At 36.8% G+C, this 15853-nt stretch overlaps 1 protein-coding gene across 1 annotated transcript in view; it reads left to right on the top strand.

The window, feature by feature from the left end:
• Nucleotides 1-15476, top strand: part of DCN (decorin) — a gene marked incomplete at its 5' end in the record, with an annotated part of 36046 nt that extends 20570 nt beyond the window's left edge. Inside the window, 5 exons of the mRNA XM_082007554.1 lie at nt 6503-6716; nt 6904-7017; nt 8194-8287; nt 13285-13423; nt 14533-15476. Coding sequence (XP_081863680.1) covers nt 6503-6716; nt 6904-7017; nt 8194-8287; nt 13285-13423; nt 14533-14727 — 756 coding nt within the window. The 3' untranslated portion in view covers nt 14728-15476. The remainder of the gene's footprint in view (nt 1-6502; nt 6717-6903; nt 7018-8193; nt 8288-13284; nt 13424-14532) is intronic.
• Nucleotides 15477-15853: the final 377 nt, after the last annotated feature.

Below are 15853 nucleotides of genomic sequence, written 5' to 3'. Positions count from 1 at the left end.
GTAAACATAATGCTCTGCAAATCACAGAAGAATCAGTAACCACTGACATACCGTAAAAAAACAAAGACAAAAAAGTCTGTCCAGTTTCTCTCTCTGAACTCAATACCCACTATCATAAATGGCAAACATTCTTAACAGGACTGAGAGATATCTTTTTTTAATTTATTTTTTGCTTGGTGCAGATGTAGGTTTCTAACAAATATTCTGAAAAGAAAAAAAAATTCTGAAATGCAGAACTCCCTTAGAGAGCTCTCATTACTTCAGGTTCTCCTTTGCATTATACTTAACACACAATGAGATTTTTCACTGAAACAAGCGTGCAACACACCGCATACATGCAAAACATTTTAATGTGCAGAGGGTACAGGTCTTTACATGTGAGGAAAACGTCAGAAGAAAATATTTTGAGGTCTTGAAAATTCTGGAGAGAGTCAGTGCACTAAGCTAATGAAAAAAGGAAAGGTTACAGAACACAACAATAAAATAAACAAGTAAATTGTGATAAAATGAATGTCCCAAATGCTTGCCTCAGTAGACAGGGACAGGGTTGAAAGATTCTCTAGAACTCCAGAGCATTAGTTTTACTTTTTGCTGGAGCAGGAGAACGTAGAGCCAGCTGCTCCCTGGTCATCTGTGCAGGTCAGGTTGCACAAGACTTGCTGGTGAGAGCTCAAACGCCATCCACACACATCTGCAGCGGGCTCCTTGGCTTTGCGAGATTCTTCACCAAGGTACTGTGGGTGTCATCAAACTGCTTTCCACAGTCTCCTTTCATTTATACTGACAGGCTGTCATTTCAATACCTTGCCATTCCTCCCCTCACAGTTCATTCATCTCTTCCCTATTGTTTCCATGTCATCCCTTTTGCCTTGCCTTTCTTAGCTATATCCACCTGACCCTAGAATTTACCTTACCAAAGAATTTAAGTAACAACAAACAAAGAATAATTGCACCGTCATGTTTTTTTATACTTTTATCCTTTTCCTGCCTTAACTGTAGATCATGGGCCCTTCAGGAGACATAACATCTGGAATTCTGTTCAGGTCCCCATGGATTCAGGGGCTCTTTGTTCCTTCAAGTTTACTAATGTTTATGACTTTTACAATGAGTTTTTAAATGAATACTTATTTTGTAGATTTCTGTCTCCTGGTGTAACACAATTAGAGAAGAAAGTCAAGTTCCATTTTATATTTTTTGTGTTCTTGTTTGCTGTTTTTTTTTTTTCCCCCCTAAGTGTACATCCACTCCTATTAATTTGGCAGAAAAACTTGACTATATGTCCAGGTTATGAGTATATCTTAACAACTAAATACATAAGGCAAACAAAAAGGATGAAATTTATTATGATTTTTATTTGGATTCCTGACTCCTGAGCTTAAGGCATTACTGTTCCTAGCAGAACTGTAATAAAACCCAGGTAATAATCTAATACATAACCCAGGAAATTAAAGAAATTCCGTTGGGTCAGCGGATTGACTTTTCAGTTTAAACCCTGAAGGACACATGCATCATTAAAGATTTGATGTTAGGTAAGAGTACCATCCCCAGCTGGCAAAACAGATGTTTCACCATGTATTATGGCTGATAACAATTTGCTGATCATTTTACAGTTCACTTTTGATTTTGGCAGGGCTCTTGCTTCAAAGTATTCTAAATTAAGAAGAACAAAAGTAGGGATGAAAACCCCTCAGAACAATCCCCTGAGATTCTCACGTAATGAAATTACATGAAAAGGTACAATCCCCTGCTCCCCACCCACAGACAATGCAAAAATTGTAAGCTTTGGTAACCCCAAGAAGAGCAACCCTATGCTAGTTCCTACACGATTGCCAGACGCTCCCTCTGCAGTTTGTCAGGGTGTATTTTGACAAAAGCCTGCCAACAAGTGTTCCAAAAATTTCCTGAATTGTGAATCCTCCTTTTTGTTTTGGGAATAAATATTTGAGGTAGAAACCAGACCAGAGGGAGCTAAATGGCCAGACTCCCACTGACTTCAGTGGAGCCAGCATCTATTCCTGTCATACAGTGATTTTTTTTTTCTGACTATGCTAATACCAGAGGTGTTTTAGTAAAAAGTAGGCCACCTTTGGAGCCAAGCTTGGATTTTTTTCCTCTCTAAACACTGCTTAAACTGCTGGTCATGATAAGGCGGTCCACAGTTCTTACCACAGTGCAATATTACAACCAAGTCAATGTTTACTGTGCAATGTTTACATGCTATACATAACAAAGGAAAAAGGTTTTATCTCAGGAAAATGAGGATGGAAGAGAATTTTTCTCTTATCCATAGGAAATTGCTATGAACCCTTAAAGCATGACTAATGATGCCTTTAATACTTGATATATTTGTCCCTCTTTATTTTCTCTTTCTTTCTTGCCTCTTTTCTTACCTATGGCTAAATATCTTTGCGGGTCATGTTGAAAGCTCTACATTTCTGTGCTCAGCCTTTTGTATTGTGTATTGGTGATATGCTTCAATTCTTTTTTTTGGGGGGAGGGAAGGGAGTACATTTATTTTAAACTAAATACTTTTCCCTCCACTAAAAATGGAAGCATGGAAGAAGACTGATTTTTGAATAAAAGTTTCAGTTCCTGTGATTTTGTTCTAGGCTGTCTGATTTCTGCCAAATGATTTCATGCTAGCAAGTGTTATCTGTGACTAAGGACTCCAGCACTTTCAGCAGTTTCAAACTGACTCTTACTTTTCCCTCTGAGTACTTCTTGCCCTGTTCGAAATACTTTTATGTCCTTTAACAAGATGAATATAATGCCCTATCGTGCCATCTGGGCTTTATTTGGGATAGCTAGTCCATGTGGCATGTTTTTGCCTGACATCCCTTCCTCAATAGCACTGCCTGCAGATGTTTTCCCTAGGTTTTTCTCCTCTAGTTCCTGTTTTCATTGACCTCCAAATTCCCCTGAGTTTTTCATTTTACTTTATTTTGTTTTGTTTTAACTTTTGTTACATGCAAACCATACGGAGCACATTCTGAGGAAAGTAAACAGCATTGCTCCAAGGCTAATAACTTAGTTATTTAAGTCTTGCATATAATAGAGTTATTGTGAAGTGGGAAAGGAACCCAAGGGTATGGCTTGCCAGGTGCTGTGCTCGTGTGTTATCCTCATCATTTGCTGTTGCTCTGGGAGACAGTAAAACTTCTCTTGCAAATTCTGATGTGTGGGTTTATTTTTCTTCTTTACAGATGAACAACAGTGTGGAAAAAATAGTGCGGGTTTAAAATATGGGAGCAGGGACTTGCAGAGCAGGGTGTAAGTGGGAAATTATATTCTAGTACAAAAAAGTTAAAAACTACAGGCTTGTGATACCTTCCCACCTTATACACCACACATATGTTCCCGCTGTGAAATCAGTATTTTTAAACATACCTTTGATAGATACTATCATTTCTAAGTGAAAGACTTTCTGAAGGTTTGAATAAAACAGCAGTTCTGTGTGTTTCCCCAAGATAACATGTTCATATTCAGGAGAAAGCATTGGCAAAGCAGAACGGATTAATCCTAGATACGTAGGTAATTTCTGGTTTTGGTCAGGACTATCAGTTCTGCTCTGAAGAGCTGTAACAATCCTGTTAACATCAACTACTCAGAGAATATTTACACTTCAGTGTCTAGCTGAATGCATACCTATCTGTTTCCAGCAAGAAATATTTCACATCAGATCATCAGCTGTGATAATCATAGCCCAAACATTTTTTTTATCAAAAAGGCAACAAGGTTAAAATGAATCAAATAAGAAAGAAAAAAGATAAGGCAGATTTTTAGCTGAAGTAAATCACCAAGCAGCACAAAGCAGGATGCAGGATAAAAATTTCAAGTGCTCATAAGATGAGTCTGAACATACTGAATTTGACTAAGACTTCTATGGAGAAGAAATCCATGGTAAAATTAAGAAAAAAAAAAAGAATGTAATTAGCAGTGGCACATTCAGTTATTCAGTTATTATGATAAAAACAGTGAAAGAAACTCATCTGCATAATTCAAGCTGTACCCCTCAAAGTATCTGGATTGTTTCCCATGTCCTAACATTGTGCAGGTAGCTGTATTACACTATGGGCAGAATGTACATCTGTATCATGATTCTGGCAATGATGACTTGGGAAACCACACCCCGTGTGTACCCCATGTGTTCTCATGGCAGTTCTTATAGCTCAGGCTCAAATAAAAAAGAGTTGGGGCCATGGCTTCCCCTGACCGATATATTTATTTTGGGAGAGACTTATTATTAGGGAAATACTCTGTTGAACTGTGAGTGACCTTTTCTACCTCCTCTTTCAAATGTGTTATTGCTAGCTAAAACACAAAATTAAAACCAGATATGCCCAGCTTTACATGTAGTCAGTGAAACCATGTACAGAACACACTGCTTGCTTTGCTCAGGATGATATGCAAGAGGAATCCATTAGGGAAAAAACACACATCAAATACCATTTTAAACTATCTTCTCACCTCTCAGTTTTCACGATGGAGAGGTGCTGTCACAGATGTTGATACATTTCTTGACACTGTTTTAATACTTAACTGACTGTGGAAAGAGTTGAATGGTCTACAGCCGGCTGAACATAGGCCAGCAGTGTACCCCGGGTGGCCAAGAAGGCCAACAGCGTCCTGGCTTGTATCAGCAATGGTGTGGCCAGCAGGAGTAGGGAAGTGATTGTGCCCCTGTACTCAGCACTGGTGAGGCCGCAGCTTGAATACTGTGTTCAGTTTTGGGCCCCTCACTACAAGAAGGATGTTGAGGTTCTGGAGCGTGTCCAGAGAAGGGCAACGAAGCTGGTGAGGGGTCTGGAGCACAAGTCTTATGAGGAGCGGCTGAGGGAACTGGGGTTGTTCAGTCTGGAGAAGAGGAGGCTGAGGGGAGACCTTATCACTCTCTACAACTACCTGAAATGGGGTTGGGGTGAGGAGAGTGTTGGTCTCTTCTCCCAAGTAACCAGTGACAGGATAAGAGGAAAAGGCCTCAGGTTGCACCAGGGGTGGTTTAGACTTGATATTAGGAAAAATGTCTTTACAGAGAGAGTGGTCAAGCATTGGAACAGGCTGCCCAGGGAGGTGGTGGAGTCACCATCTCTGGAAGTATTCAAAAAATGTGTGGACGTGGCTCTTCAGGACATGGTTTAGTGGGCATGGTGGTGTTGGGTTACCAGTTGGACTTGATGATCTTGAAGGTCTTTTCCAACCTTAATGATTCTGTGATTCTGTGATTGTGTGAATGCTCCGTTTTCCTCCAAGAAACAAACTAAACTGTAGTTCTGAAAATATGAAAAGTGTATTAAAATGCACATAATATTAACTATAGTATATGCAATATAAAAGGTTGTGGTGTAACAGCAACTGTTGTCTTCTGTTTCTGAAAATATCGTAATGGAGTTAGTGAACAAAGACTGTCTATAGCTATTCTCTAGCAATAAATACAACTAGATACTATATCGATGTTGATATAGCCCATTCTACCTAATTCACTGCACAAACATGACACACTATAAGTCTGATATGTAGATAGGAAACAGATGGAATGATAAGATTTATTCTGATATGTATCATATCTGAAATTCTTTCCATTAGTATTACTGTTCTGACAGTAATTCGACTTTCTTCTCCCTTTTTATGTCATGGTTGGTTAATCAATAAGAGAATTAGCAGTAACATAAAATTTCAGAGGCATACGGAGACCACCTATTGCAGGTACAGAGCTTTCATGTAGATCTTTCTCACCTGACTGTATAGAGACCTAATTTGCTTAGAGTTACCCTGAGTCTAGATATCACAATTGTTGTGAGAACTGGATTAGGCACCTACATAATAGGCAGAATAAATATAGTCCATGATCCCTAATTGCAGGACTTAGAGTATGATGCTTCAAATTGCTCCCCTTCCATACTAAGTTATGCTTACCAAAAAAATAGCTGATATCTCCGCAAAAATGAGATTATTATCAGACAGAAATCTAATAAGTGCAGTCTATAAGACTAACAGGATAGAGGTGATGATATGTATATTTTTCATTAAGCTGGGCTGTGCCCTCACTATATTGAGTCATAGAATTTTCTGTTCAGGAAAAACTGTTTAGCAAGGATGTGTAATCATGGGTAAGGTATAAAAGTATCCTCAGAATAAACAAAATCAGATAAAAACCCAAAACTGATTATGTTAGTTTTATGTGAATGTTTTGTTCTTTACAGGATTCAAATGGAAGGGTTGAACTTATTCTTGGGTATAAATTATGGATGTTTAACAGAATCTGCATATACCTCAAAAATGAAATAACACTTGTATTTGTTATGTAGGCCTTGTTTACCTTTTACTGTTTCAGAAGTTCTTGATTTATTTGTTTTAGTATTGCATTGCATTTTCTTAAACTCACTAGATTTGCCATTAAAAGACATCAAAACATGCTAGAAAAGAATAGTAATTTTTAAATGTTTCATTCCTAAAATAATTTCCCTAGTGATCATCTGAGATCTCCTTCATTATTACTCCACAGGCATTGATCCTTGTTAACAACAAAATCAGCAAAATAAGCCCGTTAGCTTTTGCTCCTCTGAAGAAACTGGAAAGACTTTACCTGTCCAAGAACAACCTGAAGGAACTCCCGGAAAACATGCCGAAGTCTCTTCAGGAGATACGGGCTCATGAGAATGACATCTCCAAGTTGAGGAAAGCTGTCTTTAACGGACTGAATCAAGTGATTGTCTTAGGTACGAGCATAAGAAATTATAAAAAAATCAACTCAGTGTTTTTTCAAGATGTTGTTTTAGTTCAATCAGTGATTTTATGTAGAAAGCCAAGAAATGCTCCAATAAATTATGCCTCCAAATTAGCTTTGACCTGAAGGATATAGGTACCTACACTGCAGCACAGCTCACGACCATGTTTTGTTGGCAGAACTAGGCACCAATCCAATCAAGAGTTCAGGCATTGAAAACGGAGCTTTTCAGGGGATGAAGAGGCTCTCCTACATCCGTATTGCGGACACCAACATTACTAGCATCCCAAAAGGTAAGAAATTCAACTAATATTTCAGAGATTTGCACAGGTACAATGTACTGACTTCTAGTCAGCTGGAAAAAAATTATTAAGGAAGTCTTTTGAGTCAGTCCTTAGCATATCCATTACTTGACTATTTCATTTTTTGGTCAGTTGACTTTTATTGGTTTGGAAAATTATGTTTTTCTACTGTGAGAAGCGCCACAAGAGGTGCACTGTCAAAAGTAAGCCATTTTATGTTATTTTGCTTTTCTTGTCTCATAGCTGAAATATAAAGTGGAAGAATGTTTTCACCCTCCAACCCTGGTCGTTGAGCCTGATCAACATTACAAAGATGTAAACTCCGTAGAATTAACTGAAGTTTTACAGGCATAAAATCAGCCCTCCACAAGTCTGTGGGTTTATAGCCAAAAATGTTGTTCCTATACAAAAGGGAAACATTTGCTATTTTTAAAAGTACTTAATTGCAAATTGTTACAAAATAAGAACAACTTCAATATAACCTATTAAAAAATACAAACCAAACCAAACCAGAATGGTTCCAGTCCAGAGGAAATTATATTCTGTTTATTCAGACTTCAGCCAACAGATTGTTTTGAAATAGCTGAAAAATTTTGAAAGTTAATACTAGTTGTTTTTCCTTTCTTCCCACATTTCCTGTTTTGGATGTTCCTTTGAGGGACCTCAGATAGTTAAAATATTTGGTTCCAATTTTTTTTCCTGATAAACATAATTTGCAAACTAGTATAAGCCCTACCCAAAATAACTTTAAAATTATTTTACCTTATCTTTAAAATCTCATTTTCTGCTGCTGTTATTTGTTAAATATTTATGCATGTGGATAGTCTGGCTAAAATGAAGGCTCTTTCACTATTATATATGTCCCATTTACATAATCATGAAAGCTAGAATTCATATCTGAGAAGAATTTAATTTAGTATTTTTTAAGAATTACCTGTTCTATAATGACCTTAGGAGCTTGGTCTTATTTCATGGCAAATAAATTGTTACTAGCTGTTTTCAGTTTCCATGATTGTGAAAGTTCCTTGTTTCATTCAATGACTTGTTCTTGGCTATGTTTAGATAAAATATTTTTGTTACTGTAAAAGAGCCTCAGTATAACACAAGTCCTTTAAAAAAAGATAATCTGTTTTATCAAAAGTAATTTGATGGTATTCTCTCTTTCAGGCCTTCCCCCCTCTCTTACTGAACTTCACCTTGATGGCAACAAAATCAGCAAAATTGACGCTGAAAGTCTGTCTGGCCTCACCAACTTGGCAAAGTAGGAATTCATTTCTTGTTTTCATATAAAATATTAGTTGAAATTGTAACCACCACACATACAATTAGAAAACATAATTCTGGCCTTCATGAACATTATCATAATTGAAGCGGTACATGACTTAGTAGGAAAAGCTTCTAAGGACTTGGGTACTGACTTAAAGACAACAAAACACTTTTTTTTTTTTTCTAACAATGCTTTCCAGCTGTTTTTAATTATGAGTGATGTGTGCCCAGGCCAACTGTTTCTTTGATAAAAAGAAAAAAAAAGATAAAGAGAGCAATTAGATTTTTTAATTATGTCATGCTTCTTTTATTGTATTTCCATCTTTGGTTTATGCAGTTTTCTTGGGACATGGCATTGCTCATGTAATTTTCCCTTGAAACTGAGGAAAAAAGCGCATGGGAACCAAAACTGCTTGCAACAGTGTTTCCCTTGTTTCTTAAGAAAGACAAATCTGCAATGAGTCCAGGAACATGACCAAAAAAAAAATCATACAATATCCATGAAAAAGTGTAGTTTTTTTGGAGTGATTGTACCTTGCTAATCTGTGAATATGTAGTTGAGTAAGTTTCTCTAACTGTAGGAAAATGTGAGGAGAATTCCAAAAAGCAGTTATAGACATACAGAATTATTTGTGAATTACTTCACATTAGATAACATGCTAAAGTAGTAAAATGGGCCTTTACTACAAGGTATTTTAATACTATGATACTTTAAAAGTTTTGTATGAAATAGAAGTGTAATTGATCTAAAACACAGTTAATCAGATTATTGGATATAATTCCTGGATCTTCATCTAAATCATTCTGCTTGTCATGATGAAGAAAACAGAAATCAAAGAAAGATTGCTGAACAACAGGAGTTAAGTTTACCACTGTTTATAGTAGCTTGGGCAGTAATCTAGTGCCATGAAATATAAAGTAACTTAACGTATTTCAAATCTGGCAATTCCAAGTGATAAGGCTTAAAACAGCTTTCTAGAGCTTGTAAAATAAGACATCTCAACTTATGTTTAATGTTCATATTTGATTCACTCTTGCTCAAAAAAAATCTGCTCTTGGATTTTAACAAAAAAATAAAAATACCAAAATTAGGGGTTAGGTGACTATGAAGCAGTTATTGTTTATGATAGAGACTTAGTATAAAATGTAACATCCTCCAGATAAATGATAAAGAAAACTTCCAAACCCAAAACAAGATGATAACTACTCAGGTAGAGAGTAATTTACTGTACGGGAGGAGGGGGGTGTTGGGTATGTCTGCTCTCCTGTAGATGACAGGGTTTTTCTGCTTTTTCATATTCACACTTGGAAAACACTACAGGCAATGTCACATGGACAATATTGTTGGAAGTCCTTCTTAAGACATAAAGTTTTATGCAGCAAGTGCTGATGGACTACTAAAAATATCTAACCTTGTGATATTGTGACTGTACTGTAACAGAGAGGCAAGATATTCAGCTGGTCATGGTGTGGAAATCTGGAGCTGCTCAGAGCAGGCACCAAGTTTTAAACTGCTCTCTGGCCTGTACTTAAGCAGGCAACCTATGCATAGTCAGAAATCCTCTTTGCAAAGTTGAAAAGTAAGGCAGAATAGAGATTGGTGAAAAATGAGCACATTGTACATAACAGAGCAGACAGACGAGGAAAGGAAGGAGCTACGGGAGAGTTCCAGGACAGCATATCAGATAAATCTAAGGGGCAGCATGCGCTATATACCACAGGAACAAGCTATTTTATTTACACAGGAACTTCAGTATGGGATCAGACCACTCTCCTCCTGGATCATGTCAACTCACGCTCAACAGTCTAATAGCTACCCTAAAGCACAGTTAGACACTGAGAAACAGGACTGATCTACTGACCATTCCCTTTTAAATTCTTGAGTTCTAGCAGACCACCAATATTATTCCTTTTTGTTTGTTTGTTTGTTTTCCTTGTAAAATTACTCTTGAGTCTTTCAAAACTCTTCATATAGTGCTGTGGTGGAAAAAAAAATCTCATGAATGTACACCGAACAAAGACTTTCCTGGTTACATGCAAGAATGAGGTCCACAGGATATACACATTACACCACTGACGTGACTATTGTTTATATCCTATTTTTTAGGATACAAACTTAAGTTTACTGGAAAGATCTAGCTCCATACAGTGGAAGTTGCATCAAGCCCAGAATAACAATGATGTTGAGCATTGTGAAGTTTGTTAAAAAATGTGGAAATGGGCCAGCAGGGATGTTGGAAACAAAAGAAGTTGAAAAAAATATTTGAGAATTTCTTCAGATTTTAGATATGCTTTTGTTTATGATCTTCAATGATTTAGAACACTGTGACTAGAGCAGATAAAGCACTGGAAAAAATGTTTATATTAGTGAATACTAATATAAAAGGAAGTAATATTTCAATATATTAAGAAACAGTTTTTCAAATTCTTCTCTTATTTTTCCCATGGGAAAAAGAAGAGAAATGAAGACCATATTCTTTCCTAACTCTCTTAATCACCCTGTATTTTACACACTCATATTGACCTATTTCATTTGTAAACACAGGCCCAAGTGCCTGAGAGTTTGTTTGTAACACATTTAGATGAGATGTAATTACATATAATTTCACTGCTTGTGGGAGTTAGATCCACTTTTCTACACACTCCAATTTTATTCTTTCCCTAAAAGAATTTCCCTGCATGAGCCAATGCAGAGTTGGATCTTGTCCATCTCTATGGTGTGTTAACAGGTTACTTTTGCTTCAACAGACCAATATGAAAGTCAGACCTGCTTTTTTCATGCTGGTCTCCCCAGGTGTGACACATCTGCTTGTAGACCTGCATATGTAGCACATATGTTTAGATAGGTGTCAACCAAGAATTTATAGCCTTCTGCCAAATGTTTTTTTTTTCCCCAGTCCTTTCAAAGACATTCACTATGAGCACCAATCACTGACGTCCTTCGTACACATCCTATGGATCTTCAGACCAAATGGCTCTGCAGGATCAAATCCACCAAGCTTTCCTAAATCTTGATGTTCTCTAATCAAAAGGAATTTTGTTCTAACAACTTTTAAATGAAAATTCTTCCTGACCAAATTCTAGGAAAGATATGGGATACTGTGAACTGATTCTGAGTGAAATAAACCCCTGATGATGTCAGTGGGAGATCTCATTAAAATCCTCTTTGTCATTTAATAGTTTGACAACATTGTAATGTTTAAATGAGTATGATATGACTATTTGTATTATATATGTACTAGTTAACAAGATCTTTCTTCCACTGCTTATTTTTAAAAGGAAAACTATAAAATGTGCTTCCATTCTTGGACAGCATTTTTTCTGGAAACATCTCTGCCATAAAGATCAAACAAGAACTTTTAGTTCTGTAACTTTATACTAGGTCCAGATACTGACTTTTGAAGCTGGCACAAACCATAAAGGCACAAGCTACAGGTAATAGATTACTGTGAATAAGACTTTCTTTAAAAGTACTCATCCATAGCAAATTATTTTGCTATGATTCTGATGATTCTGAATCATTCAAATGATTCTGATTATCTATATTAAATTCTTTAATTGACTCTGTTACTAATAAATCTCAGAGCATTATTTCCCTCAAAATTAAAAAAGATTGGTTAAAGAAAAAAGAAATAGCAAACTAGATGAAGTAAGTTTAGCCTTTATAGAAATACTTTTCTCAAAGGAAAACATTCTTGATATTCATAGAATTGTAGAATAATAGAATCTTTGGGTTGGAAGGAACCTTTAAAAACCATCTAGTCCAACCCCCCTGCAGTGAGCAGGGACATCTTCAACTAGATCTGGTTGCTCAGAGCCCCGTCCAACCTGACCTGGAATGTTTCCAAGAATGGGGCATCTACCACCTCTCTGGGCAACCTGTGCCACTGTTTCACCACACTCATTTGGAAAAATGTCTTCCTTATATCTAGTTAAAATGTACCCTCTTTTAACTTAAAACCATTACCCCTTGTCCTATCACAACAAGCCCTGCTAAAAAGTCTGTCCCCATCTTTCTTAGAAGCCCCCTTTAAGTACTGGAAGGCTGCAATAAGGTCTCCCTGGAGCCTTCTTTCTCTAAGCTGAACAACCCCAACTCTCTCAGCCTTTCCTCATAGGAGAGGTGTTCCATCCCTCAGATCATTTTTGTGGCCCTCCTCTGGACCCTCTCCAGCAGGTCCATGTCTTTCTTGTATTGACAACTCCTGGAAAATTACCGCGGAATTCCTTACTGCAGCACAGACCATTGTAACTTATGAGAGGCTCTTGAAAAAAATTCTTTAGTAATTACAAACTAATAGTATTAACCCAGAAATACACAGATAGGACCAGATTTTCCAAATTGGACCTAAATAGTGCTAGTAAACCCAGAATGTGGATGTACAAAGCAGGAAGGATTGTTTTGTGATGAAAGCTCTGGACTGGAATGTAGGAGAAATGTGTATGTGCTGCTTCTGTGTCCTGCTGAACAGGACATGTATGTCTCATGTATGGACATACGTATGACTCAGGTCCTGTTTCCAACCTGTAACATGGCTCTAACTACATAAATATCTTAGAAGGATGTGGTGAAGATTTAAACTATACAGTTCTGGTTACCCTGGGTTACGTAGTTTAACAAAGAAAGTTACAGCCAGTGGTCCTAAAGTCTTGCAAGAAACTCTTACTCAACTTTTAAAGAAAGACAAGTGACGATGGAGGTGCACAGTACACATTTTCAGTGGGATTAGTCATATAGCTCATGAAAGTATGCAGTGCCACGAGCACAAGTTGAATATCATGATAATTATGATAGTTCACATCAGATCTCAAACTTCTTTAAATATCTTTATCTAAACTACTTCTCTGTGGTGACTCTGTACCTCATGCATAATTCTGAAAATTAGCCTGATCTGTTCTACAACAGTAGTGTAGAGCAGTAATCAACCCAAGAAAGAGAGTTATGTGGGCAAGTTTAACATATTTTTTTATTTGGGTTTTTTTGTTTTTCAGATTGGGTCTCAGCTTCAACACTATTTCTTCAGTTGAAAATGGCTCTCTTAACAATGTACCTCATCTGAGAGAGCTCCATCTGAACAACAATGAACTTGTCAGAGTACCTGGTGGGCTGGGTGAACACAAATATATCCAGGTAAAGTTTATCATACTGCCTCAGAGAGCTATAGATGAAAGATTCCAAATGGTATTTGTGTGGTTTTTCAGTCTTGAACAGAAACACATACAGCATTTGTGCAAAAAGTAACTTGATCCGAGTTTCATAAACTGTTGCATGGGAATGGAAAAATTGTATAGGAAAAGAAGACTCCTACTCTTATTTTTGTGTGGATGTGGCTATGGAGGTGTATAGATCGAGAGGTGTGCATTCATTATCTCTGTGTCTGAGGGGACACAACAAATATGGGATTGTTTGTGTACGTTGGCCTCCTCTTTACTCAAAAAATGCTTTCAAAGAACATTTTTTCTGTTGATTTTTTTTCAACTCTACTCAATGACATTTTGCAATGTTTCCCAAGAATGTTTTCTTTGGTATCTCACAAAGCCGTGCCTTCAGGAGGAAAAAGAGAAACAATTTGCATTTGACGTCATCAGTATTTCTGAGGTCTATGTGGCTGGATAGCTAGAAATATGGCCTCTTGGAACGAATTAAAATATGTCTTTTCTTGGACTAACATTTTATGGGACAGAAAGCTCCCAAAGAATGAAGACTCCTGAATGTAAACCACCACTTGCACGTAGCTTGGGAAAATTCATTGGAAATCGTGACTCTTGAGCAAAGTAATATTCATCAGTTATTATAAATCATCACTAGTATAGGATTACATTGGCTCCGAGTCCTGTACAGTTGAACTCATGAGAATAAAAACATTCGAGCTGGAGAGAAACTAATTAACACGAAATACATCTTTTATATACAGCACATGCTTCTGAACCACTGTATTAATTAATAATTAATAATTAATAATTAACATGTATGACTCCTGTTTTTGTTACAGTATGGTCAAACGAGAATCATGTTATTAGATTGCCTTGCACAGTTTCTGCTCTTTCTGTAGAAATTATTTATAATTGGGTATACGCTAGATGTTTCAGGAGGTAAGCAGAATCAAGCATTTGTTTGGAAAAAGGGTTATATTGTCACTCTGTATAACATTGCACAACACATACTAAGTACTTGATATCAAATTATCTTATCTGCCCCAGTAGCTCTATTTCTGACTTCTGTACCTCTATGCTTTTCAGGTGGTCTATCTTCATAACAACAAAATTGCTTCAGTTGGTATCAACGACTTCTGCCCTCTTGGCTACAACACCAAAAAGGCTAGCTATTCCGGTGTGAGTCTCTTCAGTAACCCCGTGCAGTACTGGGAAATCCAGCCCTCTGCTTTCCGATGTATCCATGAACGCTCTGCAGTACAGATTGGAAATTACAAATAGATGTCTAAAGATGGGGTTCGGTTCTGTTTCAGCTAAAGTACCTGTTGTAATAGGCCTGTTCAAAAAATTGTTGCTAACAATTAATGCCAAATACCAGAAACTTCACTTTAAAGTGGAGATGATCCATTGATGTAGAATAAATGAATCATTACAGATGTACAAGATCAAGCATACCATCAAAAAGAATTGCCAACTGTGCTTTAAACTGACTTACTTCAGCCTTCTTTTCCAGCATGCTTTCTGTGGTATTTTTCAGTTTGCTAAATGCTACAGGTTTTCAGATTCCACTGTATATGAGATTTGGAGTAAATATTTGTCAAGCTATGAGATAAAAGAAAAAAAAAAAAGATAGTGATTGAGGTTATTTTTATAGCCACACAAACAAAAAATAGTAGAGGGGAAGAAAGACTCTCAAATCATCTTGAGACTTGAGAATGTGAGAGTTACCTCCTTTAAATTTATTTCAAGCCCTGGAGGTTTAAAACTACCCACTATAACACTAAGCTAATTCTGAATGTATCTATTTAGCAGAGGCAAATGAAGTTGTTGCTAATGTCATTATTTTGGAAAAATTAAATAAATTCATATTATACACATAATTCTTTAACGTTTGCCATTCTTCTAGAGCAATGCTATTCAGGATTAGCCTAACATAATCCTATTGAACAAAATAATGAGTAGTCTGCAGTACAAAACCTGTAACCTATGTCTGGAGCTCAGTGACTATATTTCTCTAGGGCAAATCCCTCACACCTTAGTCACAAGAGCAGTTCTAATGACTGCAGTGAGACTGCTTTGCAGAGTATGGTATTAGGGTTTAGTCATTGGTATCAATCCATGTGTATATCTAAATCAAAATAATAGCAGTTCACTGTTCACTTGTTCTGTATTGTACATTTGTCAGCATCCTTCACTCTTTCGTTTTTTTTTTTAAATAATGTTTTAAATTGTCAAGTAGAGATATGCAGGCTCCCCATCTGATGAATTTGTGGAATTTATAGATTATAAGCAAAATCATAACTATAGCAAAATACAAGGTGAAATAACTGCAAGGCCTAGCTGGACATTGCTGGGACATCATTTGTAGAAGTATCTTCTTAGAGTGACTTGAAGCCCTCTGCAAATT

This window comes from Phaethon aethereus (assembly GCF_964289735.1).
Source record: "Phaethon aethereus genome assembly, chromosome: 1".
NCBI classification, from domain to species: domain Eukaryota; kingdom Metazoa; phylum Chordata; class Aves; order Phaethontiformes; family Phaethontidae; genus Phaethon; species Phaethon aethereus.
This window is presented reverse-complemented; position numbering and strand designations above follow the sequence as displayed.